The following is a 12568-nucleotide window of genomic DNA, read 5'->3' on the forward strand; positions in this document are numbered from 1 at the left end:
AGTGGAGCTTAACCAATTCCAGGTGGTCTGTTCTGTCCTGCATTTCCTCATTTTCCTGCATGGAGAAACCAGCAGGTGTAGCTATCCTTTTCCATCTTCTTCCTTCTTCTGCTTAAATCACCCAATCTCCAACTGTGCAGCTGCAAGATCAGGTGACATTTTCTGAAAAAAATAAACATTTTTTTACATCCCGGGAAAGCCCCCAAGGATCAGGCATGCACCGAAGGCGCACAGCCTCCTGGGATACATGATGTAAAGAACAGAAGAAGAACATGCCTCATGCCACAGAAATGCCAAAAAAGGGTCTATAAACATCCCAAAATGCCATATACATGTAAATGTGAGGCATTTAGATAATTTATAGTTTTTTTGTGTCTTTATTGGTGTTTTATTTGCCCATCAAAAAGTCACTGGTGAGGACTGGGCAACTAAAAAAAATGGGCATTTGAAATATGGGTGTTGAAACATTCATTTGGAACACTGAGGAAACCCATGTAGCCTTAGCCATAATGAAAGCATACATAGTATAATGTAACAGTGTGTTCATTTTTTGTAACAATTTATAATACTTTTTTAGCCTCTGCTTTATTATTTCCGACATTAGCATCTCTTGGTGCTGGTAGATATGCTGCAAGTCTCTTTGGTTTGGTTCTAATAGTTACAGAACCAGTATGGTAAATGAACAATTTTAAAGATTAGTTTAGTTTTTAAAGTATTTTTTAGGTTTACTAAGGGCTCTATTTCTAAAACAGGGAATCAGACATTCCTTCAAACATTCACAGAGCCAATTGAGTTATTGTCAAGGTTTAGAAGATTAGGGTAAGGTTTCAGTCGTAAGTATTGCAGAAAGAACTGAGAAAGGTAAGATAAATGGGATACACTAAAAACTGTATGAACAATATAATAAAACAACATATTAAAGAAGCGTTCATATCTAATCTTGTTTAAAATTGTTTAAAATTAAAAACAAATTATTATTCCCAATTTACCAAGAACAGAGAAAAACTTTAACTACCTTGTTTAAAAAACTAAACATGCTGATTATTGATAATTTTTTAATTCCAATGCATAGAAAAAGAAATACAGCTACTTAACTGATTTTTCATTTACAATAATCCCAGAGTAAGAAAATATACTGTCAGTATAAATTTAGAAATTTAAATTTAAAATAATATTAAATAACTATTGTAAAATATATCATATCTACATCATATCTGTTTACTGTCAATAGAACTGTTTTCAGAGTTAAAACTTGATTCAGCAAAGTTGCTTGGCTTGCCATCCAGTGTATTACTGTTGGTAGCACCTGTCAAGCTCCCTTGGGAACAGAAAGAAATTTGTCTGCCAATAGCAGTTGTAAGTTTGCCAATTTAAAGCTAATCTGTTCTCACCACTTCACTCACCTCTCCTGCCCTCATGCATTAAACTATTTTCCCCTGTATCAGTGCCCCCGGTGAGTACACAAAGTTCAGTGGGTAATTCTGCCACTTGTGACAACTTTTTTGACCTCTATTTTGAGAAAAGCAATCTCTTGTCAAATACACAAGAAAACTCTTGCATGTTAAAAAATTTTTCCAAAAAAAGGCTGTATAAATTGTCGAGTAAACTACTTTAAACCTTTTTCTTCTACTGGGTGAAGGTATTTATATATATATATATATATATATATATATATATATATATATAATATTATATTTTATTATGACTTGCAGGTTGCACATTAAAAAGGAGAGGGTGTGATTTATAAGCACAATGTTGTTCAAAAGGGGGAGGAGTGATCCCATTCCAAACTGGCAAGAAAAAAAGTACTAAACTAACTAACTTTAGAATGTGTTATTTTACCAAAAGATTAGGGGATGCTTGGAATAGGCTTCTAGTGGTAGTAGTGAGTCAGGGGAATTTTAACATTCTTGTTTATCTGCCATCATTTTAATATTCTCTGCCGACCCCAGGACAATGACCAAGGTGATGATATTATAGTTAATAATATTCACACACAAAAAAATCATAAACGTTATAGTGCTACATATTAACTTTAATCACAATGTAATCTTAGAGAAAATGTTTATTATATATTATATATTTAACTTAATTTAATATATTTAACTTAATATAATATATTTAACTGTATTTAATAATATACAATATAAATCAACCATTTTTTTATAAGGTTGCACTGTGGTTTAAGATAACATACTACTATGATTTTTTATATTTTTTTGTATATATATATATATATATATATATATATATATATATATATGTTTTTAACTTCTAAGTTGATGTTTTTATTATTTATGTTTGTTCAATGAAAGTATGCTATTGAGTTACCAGTGAATGTGTGAGTGCCAGCTTCAAAGCAATTCCCACTGTGAACTTTTTTATGGTATACACAGGGGTGCCAGTATTGGAGGGTGACAGCTTAAAACACCCCACATCACCATCATTATATCCAATGTAGTAATTTTGCTAAACTTTAAAATGTTTTAAAACAATGGCATTTGGAAGGCAAGCAACTCAAATCACAAACTGGTTATTAAATGAAGACTTTGAAAAAATAATTAAACTTTTCTATATTCCCCAAACTTTTGTGATCACCATTGTGTTCAGATGGAAGCCAGTCTGCAGAGACATGTAAACAGCGGTGGAGCGAGGGCACTAATATATCAAGATAATATGCTGGGCATTCATGTGTTCGCATTTATGCATAGAATCAAAAGAAAGCCTGTTAAGTGTTTATGCCTTTTCTACTCAACGTGACAAAGTATTTTTTGTCTTTCAGTGGTAATAGCATTTTAGGATGTCATTATGTATGTAGGAAAACATCTGGGTGCTTTAAGCATGAATTTAATGAAGCAGTGCACATTTCTAACAATACATATTCTCTAAAGATTAATTAATTATGCTAGGAAGGAAAATCAGTATTGTTAATTATCTGGCAATATCAATGCTTTTTATACTTGAGTTGTTATATAATTTTAGTGTTACTCTTCGGATTATGAGCAGTGCTTAACTGTGCTCCCGCCGCTGTAGTGCTAATGAATACAAAACAAACTATCAGTTCAAATGCTGCTCAGAATGTCTCTGGAGGCTCACCTGTCCCATTCTACAAATCATTTTATTAGATTCTAAATCAAACCGACACACTTTTAAATGGAACGTTGATGAAACATTAGGAAATTTTGTGAAACAATACAATTTAAACTGGTATGTAGTAAAAGGATGTTGATAATAATAATGATTTATTTGCAGTAATTGTTTAGTGGGCCTGGATTTATTAAAGCTTTCCAAGACTGGAGAAGAAAGAAAAACCATGGAAGAACCTTGGTCATCCTGCAAACTTAGCAATTGATTTTTTTTAAATTTATTCCAAGTTTACTAAGTTACCCATGTTCTACCATGAGAGTCTATCTTCACCAGTCTTGGAGAGCTTTAACTAATTAGCCCCTGAGTCCAACAACAGAAATGTGCAATGTCCAAAAAAAGATAAAGCCTCGGTCCCTAGTGGCTTCTGTTCTGCACTGTGTGTATATATATATATATATATATATATATACATATAAAATAATAATAATTATTATCAATAATAATAATAATATTGAATACATTTTATTTTATACTTTCTTTCATACACTTTATTAACTATTAAAAGTTCTAATGGAAGCTCTACTCTCTGCTTTACTGGCTGTGTAATGTTTACAAGGGAAATGGGCTGTATTGATGGGATAACAAACACCTGATTGGACGAATGCCAAGGTCATCCAATCAACAGGCTCTTTCCAAGAAACACATTTCCAGTGTGTTTATAATTACCCTAAGCAAAATTATTGGAGATTTTGAATTTTAATCTTTCACAGCTGCATCTGAGTAACAGTTGACTCCTTAAGAACTGACCAAACTCATATGGGAAATAAATGTTCCACATTAGTTTTTATAATGAAATAATCACAGAATTTTAAAAATGATCTTTCTTTATTTTTATTACTGCATTATAGTACTGGCATTTTTGCCTGTGATTCCATTGTCATGTCATTAACTGTCTTTCTATTTATCTATTAATCTATTGTCTAGCATTGTATATGCCAATATTATGGTTTGATAATATCAGGCCAGTTTGGGAAGAAGCCCAAATTAAGGCAAATTGTCTACCAGTATGTTTAAGGATGGGGGAGGGATTCATGCAAATACTGGAAGAATATACAAACTTAATGCAGTGTCCTGAATAAGGTTTGACCCTTGGACCCTAGAGATAGGGCCAGAGTGCTAACCATTGAGTCACCATGTGTTATTAACATAGCCTGGGGTCAGTTTGGGGTAAAGCCAATTACCATACAAGTTTTTGGGACGTGGGAGGAGAAGCATGCAAACACAAGGATAAAATGCAAACTTTAGGCAGATGGTGTCCTGCATGAGATTTCACCCCTGGGCCTTAAAGCTACCTACACATGCCTGATTATTGTCATTGGAAATGATCATTCATTATTTGCAGAGACATGGGCTAATTTAACGACTGAAAAATGAACAAACGAGAACTGTAAATACAATTCTGTTCTGTTCTTTGGAGATGGAGGGGGGAGAACAAGTGAGCTACACCCCACTGCATTCTCCTCCCTTCACTTCCATTGCGGTCATTCATCTCCTGTTCTTAATATTTCTTGCCAGGACAGATCCATGAACAAGGTCAGACCACCTTTGTACACGTCAGAAGCTGTGCAAAAATTTACATTAGTCTAGTGTGACACTTATGCAGGAAGGTTCCTCCTGACACCAACTATCTGGTATTGATCTACAGCAAATGTTCTAAATGTTCCCTGTCATTCTCTTGCATTTCTTGCTTGTATTGATTGAGGTCAGCCTTGACTTTTGTCAATTATATGACTATTTCCTGCCCTGACCATTGTTTTATTGTTTTAATGCCTTTGCTTGTCTTGCATTTGATGCCTCTCCTAAACATCAACTGTCACCATCTTTTTACAAGCTGCAATGGTTTTTGGTAAACCAATCCTTACTTCAACTTAGAGCAGTGTTTTATCAACCAGGGTTCCCTGGAATCCTAGAGTTCCCCCACAGGTTGCGAGGGGTTCCACAAGCAACAAAAGTTTTTTTATAAAGGGTTCCCCTATCTTATAAAGGTCAAAAAACACTCGTCCAAGGAAATACTAAAATGTGTGTAGATTCTGACCCTTGAGGACTGGATTTGCAAATGCCACGGATCTCTATATGCATTTGATTATTATATTCTTAAACGCATTTACCCTTTTTATTATCCTATAATCTTTTCTTCAGGCATCTATATTTTCATAATCGATGTTCTTGTTCATACATCTTATATTTCCATTTGTAAACAAAAAACTAGAAAAGTACAGTTAGAACACTTGAAATTAGCTGCAACCGTACCTCTGAGATTGCGGTATAGATTCTACCTGGCCTGACCTTGAACTGAAGCCACATTGCTTGTAGCAGTGTTCATTGACTAAAGCAACAGTGTGTGATTACAACAATTTAAATGATTTTCTTTTAACAAGTCATAAATAAATAACTTGGACCATCTGTTCAGGTTTATACATATTTAATAAAATGTTCTAAAGTTTATGGGCAAGACAGTAGAGAATATCAATAAACTTGTAATGACTCTTTGAAAAAGAAAAATATTTTTTTATATCAGAGAAATACAAATGAATAGGGAAGATTTGGTTGATATTTGATGGTGAAATAAAACTAGAAAAAAACATGAAAGTAATATACTCTGGTATGTCATGACCATTGTTATCATTAAAAATAACAAGTAATAGGTATGCTGTACATTATTCTTACAATTAATTGGAATTATTTACAGTATTTAGGCAAAGGATTATGTACAATTTTATTGACTGGCTCAATATAAACTTTAAATACACAAATTATTGTACTATACCTTCTAGCATTGTAAAATCTAAAATTGTGAAACTTTGGACAAGTTAGTCCTACTTTGATAGAGATTTTGGGCCATTGATCTATGAAACCTGTCTAGCTCAATTGGAAGAAATTGGACTTAAAAGTTAATTACTAAATTAACTTTTTAAATAATAAAACATGGGTCTTCCAAATATCTTAACTTGCTTGGCTTGGATTTGCCTCAGCTCAGTTTTGATCTGTTTGGCTGAACTAAGACAAACAGAATTGTTTGGATTTGTTATAAGGACAATTACAGTACACATATTTTATCTTACAGTGAGAAATATTAAGGACAATTGTTACTCATTTAGTCTTCTTGTGAACATTGGGGATATATAAAAGGCACAAATTTGTGGAGCTTTGTGAAGTATTCTTCAATCGTGACCCTTTTAGGAACCTCAAAACAAGCCAAAAAGCTATTCTTGTGAAGAAAAATCTAAATACTTACCTACACATGACAAAATCAGTTATGTTACAGATAAATCTTCCTCTGCAAATGTAAGGGTATTGGTCCTCCCCTGGTGTGATCGGTGTTTTCTTTTGGCTACTCTCCATATCACTACAGGACACAGTAGTAATGTAGATGCTGCACATGGAAAGACCAAGGGATCAACACACATTGGGCCTGAATAAAGCTCTCTATGACTCCACAAATACTAGTATTTTTGGCAAATAAAATGGCTCAATGCTATGTTATTTTTTTTTTTGTATATTTAGCAGTTTTATTGTAATTGAGCTTTAAAATATAAGAGTTGTTTCTAAAAAGCATACAGTCCAAATAAACAAAACACAGTAAAGTTTTTAAAATATGCATGAGCTATACAATTGATACAATGTCATAAAAAGTTGTAAAAGTAATTTTACCTATATGGTAATATAAAAAAAGTTTCCCAGTTGCATTTGGGCATCAAGGAAAATGGAATTGAAATGGACACTTACTAACTGTCTCCAATAAATTGAATCTCATCATAATCATAGAATGAATTTTATCACTGTGCAGCCATAAGTCTGTGAAAATGCTTATTCCATTGCTAAAAGCATTCTCTGCAAATAATTGAGACTTCTATTACACTCACTGAATCAAGATATACCATAATGGGTTTGAGGAAAGAAGAAATATCCAATGTAATGATAGAAGGAAACTTAATTTAGATATTTAAGTTTAAAAGCAAAAGAAGCATCATATTATGTGATGTCATATGTCTATTGAACACAGCTATATTGTCTGTTGAGGATCTAAATTGTGGAAGCTGTTCCCAAAATGACCTAAGTAGTAGGCAAAGTACTGGTTACCAGAAATGCATGAGAGTTCCCTGTAGTTGACAATCACTAACTTCTCATACGATCTGTATCTCTTTGGAGATTTTGGTAGGGACAAAGCTTTGGCTTCTAAAGCCAGATCTGCCTGATCTAAAGAGGCAAAACTGTAACTGCCAATCTGATAACCAGTAGAGTAATTATCAGAGCTCCCCTGAGATTAAGAGGCAAAAACTGAATTGATTATCTGATAGCTGGTGGGCTAATAACCTGACCTTGGGAGGCAAAACTTCGACAGCTGATCTGATTACCAATGGGGTGAAGATCAAAGCTGAGCTGACACCAGGAGGCAAAGCTTTAACTAGTGATCTTACGACTGATTAGGTAATAATCAGAGCTGCCCTGATTTTAGCGTGCAAAGCTTTGACTGCTGGTCTGATGACTGTTGGGATAATAATCACAGAGCTGCCCTGACATTAGGAGGCAAAGCTTTAACTAGTGATCCATCAAATTATTTTGACAAGAGCTGCCCTGACATTAGGAGGCAAAGCCTTACTGCTGATCTGACAACCTGTAGGGTAATGATCACAGCTATCCTGACATTTGGAGGAAAATCTTTGATTGATGATGTGACGACTGGTATGAAAATGCTCAGTGCTGCCATGACATTAGAAGAAAAAACTTTGATGATCTGACAACTGGTGGGGTAATGATCAGAGCCGCCCAGATATTAGGATGCAAAGCCTTGACTGGTGATCTGGTGACTGGTGGGGTAATGATCAGAGCCCCCCAGAAATTAGGATGCAAAGCCTTGACTGGTGATCTGGTGACTGGTGGGGTAATGACCAAAAAGCAGTAGGAGATACAGAAGAAGAAAAAATACAAATACAAATACAAAAAAAGAAAAGGAAAAAAAAAACAAAGAAGGGAGATCTATCTGTGTACTACACCCTTCGTGTACAGATACCTCTCTGCAAAAGAAAAACAATACCAGAACAGCAGAGATATATCCAAATCTAACTTCAAATATCACATCCTAGGCACATCCACACATTAGAGATAGCACTCCTAGTTTTTTGGAACAATTAATTCCAAAACCAAAACAAATTATTTCTAGGTGTTCTCTTTTACATTGCAATATATGGTACTTTATGGTATGTCTTTTTATATTCAGGTTTAGCCATTTAAGCTTGCTGGAACTTAACTTCATACAACATACAAGGAAAAGTTTAAAGTAGCAATCAAAAAAAATATACATATTGTTTGTTTCAACCTCTATTTTACAAGACATGGTGGAAAAAAAGGTGTGTGGCTCGCCAACTGTTTTAAAATTCAAGACTTTACCTATTTGCATGGCTGTAAAGGGTAGACAGGTCAAAATGTTCATAGCATTCAGTAAAAAGCACAATAGAGTTAAATTAATTAAAAAAAAAAAGACAAAACAAACCTCAGCTTCTTCAAAGGTTTCAGTTTAAACTACATTATTATTATTATGTACATGTATTTCCTCTATCGGTCAGCTTACTCATACATATAATGCATAGCAATGTACAACTGCAGTTGTTTGGTTGTTTGCATTTTATCTTCAGTAAACAAATGTAAGTGAATATTAAAGCATACATAAAGTCAGGCATTAAAATGGATGCTGGCCCCATAACTCTCCTAGCTAAATATATTATATTTCTATTAATGCATCATTAAAAATTGATAAAGTTACTCATAAGATCATATATAACAAATGGTGAGAATTAATACTAACCTGGTGCAAATACTGGGAGTAGCATCAAGGGGCTTTAGCTTCAGCCTAAATAGAGTTTAGTTAAGGGACAATAAATCTAAATTGTGTATTGTATAATTATGTATTTTTCAATCTAACTGCTAGCAAATTGTATTTTTGTAGTTGGAGTGAGCAAGGTTAGGATACTTGTTAAAGCTACAAGTGTTTATTTTGGGGAAAATCATCCCTTCCGTCCTTTTTGGTGAATGTAACCAAAACAAAAAGTGACATTAAAACCTTATATATGGATTTCACAACAGAAAATAACAAATCATCCAGTAGGGCCACCTGTTCATAACATAAAATGGAAAGAATTGTATCTGCCTTACTACTACTGTATCCCTCCTTATGTATGTATATAGTTTCATTGATTTCATCCTATTTTAATTGTAGAAATTGAAAAAGATAGCTGTGGTGACCCTGGAACGCCTCTGTATGGTATTCGAGAAGGTGATGGTTTCTCCAATGGAGATGTGTTAAGATTCGAATGCCAATTTGGATTTGAATTAATAGGACAGAACTCTATAACATGCAAAGAAAATAACCAATGGTCAGCCAATATACCAATATGTATCTGTAAGTATTTATTCTTTAACCTTGTTTTTTTCTGGTACAAATTAATTATTCCAAAAATCAAGATGTCAGATACTCAAAATCTTATAATTTGCTCTAACTTGCCTATTGTTTACATACTCAACTCTGCTTATTAAAATATTTAAACGTTAGACTCAGTGGTATGGTAAATCAACCCTAAAAAACAAAATGGTACATTGAAACAGTTTCCACCATCTGCTGTAAAAACTTTGGTGAAGCAGTGCAACCATTTTGTTGACTTTTATAATCAAACAAATTGTTTTAACAAATCCCAAAATATTTTCTTAATTTGAGAAAATAAATATTACTTTCACGTTACTTTATTTTCTGCAGCCCTCATATGTTATCTGCACGAATAAAACTGTTCGCCGGGGAAAATTTTCAAACTAAACAAAAACAATTACAGCTGACAATTGCAATTTTAATTTGGACACTGTCTAGAGAATATACGTACACATAAACAATCAAAAATAACAAGACATATTTTATGCAAATCTTTATAATGAATGTGGATTTCTCGTTACATTTCATCTATGCGTTAACATATTTATTTTTATTGCAGTTCCGTGCTTATCGAATTTTACTGCACCGATGGGGACAGTTCTCTCTCCAGACTATCCAGAAGGCTATGGAAACAATCTGAACTGCATTTGGACTATCATTTCAGATCCAGGGAGTCGAATCCATCTGTCGTTTAATGACTTTGACTTGGAAACGCAATTTGATTTTCTTGCTATTAAAGATGGTGATTCTTTGGACTCGCCGATATTGGGAACTTTTACCGGTGCTGAAGTCCCTTCTCATCTTACAAGTAATAGTCATATACTGCGACTGGAATTCCAAGCTGACCATTCAATGTCTGGACGGGGGTTTAATATCACATATAGCAGTAAGTATTATATACCAGTAAAATTATCTGCTATTGCATCGTGTTTTATGTTTTTAATATTTGTATTGTTTCTTTTTTAAACAACTAAATTAAACCAATTTTTAAATAAAAAAACATAAAGAACTTTTACATAAATGAAAAAAAGACCCAAATATTAACCATTGCTAATTATTAGTATTGGGGAAATTAAACAAGAACTGTTCTATATTTTTATATTTTGGTATGGGTCCTTCTTTAAAAGGAAAGTATATATATATATATATATATATATATATATTTATATTTATACATATGATTTTCATTGGCTGTTTTGGTAATGGCCCCCACAGTTTCATTGTACTATGCATGAGAGTCAATGTACACAAACATTTGTGATTTGCTTTTTTAAGAGTTTCTGCAAGAAATAGTTTATATATAGAAATAAGACTGTCATTGCCGATACCCTACTGACAAAAAATATAAAGACTTCCAAAGCAGTAATTGGCTTCCTATGGAGTGCAGAACATTTTTTTTTTTTTTTGCTTCCCCGGAATCTGGAGCCCCGAGCAGCTGCCTTTTTTTTAAATCTGCTATTGTTTGATAGGAATGTTATATACATACTTACTTGTTGACTCTTTTGTATTTTATATACTGATTTGTACATGGTACCCAGTTTTGTTGATTTAATATGTTGGAGAATGTGATCAATATTTCTGCATCAAACTGGCCAGCCTGTTAAAGGGAAGAATTGGTCTTGATTTTTAGCATTGGTTGCGATTACTTATATACTTCTGACTTGACACTGAGCAACAACTGGCATTGCAGACACAAGTTGAGTTTTTTTTTTTTTTTTTTTAATAGTTGAAAATTTTTTTTTTTTTTTTTTTTAATAGTTGAAAATTCTTGATTTTCCACTCATCTGTTGAAAATAAGGCATCTAGTAGCCTTTTTGCACCTCTGATGGATAAGGATCCTTGCATGTCTTGGTCACAGCATGTGTCTTTATTTAATGTTTATTCTATGATTTCTAAATGTTCTTCAGAAATGATAAATGCAACTATTTCATGTACATACTCAGAACAGCTCTCTTTACAAAAGTACCTAATTGTATACACTTTATTACGGCACACAGTGCAACCTTTTCTTTTTTCATGTAGTTATATCCTAGACGAACCCTGCATATTCAATACTGAAATACAATAATTTAATTTATTTTTTGTTGTAGGAACAGTTTAAAATTACCTTGTGCTAATAGAACATAAGAAGGACAGACAAGGACCCCTTCACACAAAGCAGTAGCCTTGCCTCAAATGGTCTAATTGGTACTCTAGGAAATCTTTTCTGTAGGCCTAAATTGACATTGACAAAGTTTCAAGCTGTATGGCCAAGAAATGTGGCATGATTCAGCTTTGATTTCCTTCAATTTCAGAAGTGCATCTGGCTATATGCAGCTATGAAAATGAGAAATTCAAAATGTGTTGTAGAAATAAATAGAAGTTAAGCTAAGCAAACTAAAGTAAAAGCAATATTACACAATTTATGAACAATTGTTTGAAGCATGCCTAAAACAACAATATTTTGGATTTCTTTCTGTCCCAGTAAATATGTATATATGGCAAATAGAGAGGGTAATGCTACACTTAGTTAACACATAGTTACATAGTTAGGTTGAAAAAAGACATAAGTGCATCATATTCAACCAATAGAGAAATAAATATACTAAAAACCAGAATATTCCAGATAAAACCCCTATATACATAGTTGATGCAGAGGAAGGCAAACAACATTTAAACTTGGTTCAATTTATTCCAACAGAGGGAAAACATCATTTCTTATCCCTTGAGGCAATGACATGTTCCCTAGATCAACAGACTCTGGTGTAACTTCCTTAAAACTTTAATAGTTATATTATTCTATGCATCTAAAAAAGCATCTAGCTTTTTCGTAAAGCAATCTATAGAACTTGCTAAAACTACTTCCTGAGGGAGCCGATTCCACGTTTTCAAAGCTCTTACTGTGAAGAATCCCTTCCTTATCTGGAGCTTAAACTTCTTTTCCTCCAGACACAAAGAGTGCCCTCTTGTCCTTTGTAATGATCTTAAAGTGAATAATGGGGAAGAGAGTTCTCTATATGGACC

At 33.4% G+C, this 12568-nt stretch overlaps 1 protein-coding gene across 1 annotated transcript in view; it reads left to right on the forward strand.

Moving 5' to 3' along the window:
• Positions 1–12568, forward strand: part of CSMD3 (CUB and Sushi multiple domains 3) — a 297101-nt gene that overhangs the window by 5407 nt on the left and 279126 nt on the right. Inside the window, exons 5-6 of the mRNA XM_072413237.1 lie at positions 9362–9544; positions 10125–10451. Of these exons, the coding sequence (XP_072269338.1) occupies positions 9362–9544; positions 10125–10451 (510 nt within the window). The remainder of the gene's footprint in view (positions 1–9361; positions 9545–10124; positions 10452–12568) is intronic.

The sequence above is a fragment of the Pyxicephalus adspersus genome, chromosome 5 (assembly GCF_032062135.1).
Source record: "Pyxicephalus adspersus chromosome 5, UCB_Pads_2.0, whole genome shotgun sequence".
Lineage (NCBI taxonomy): Eukaryota > Metazoa > Chordata > Amphibia > Anura > Pyxicephalidae > Pyxicephalus > Pyxicephalus adspersus.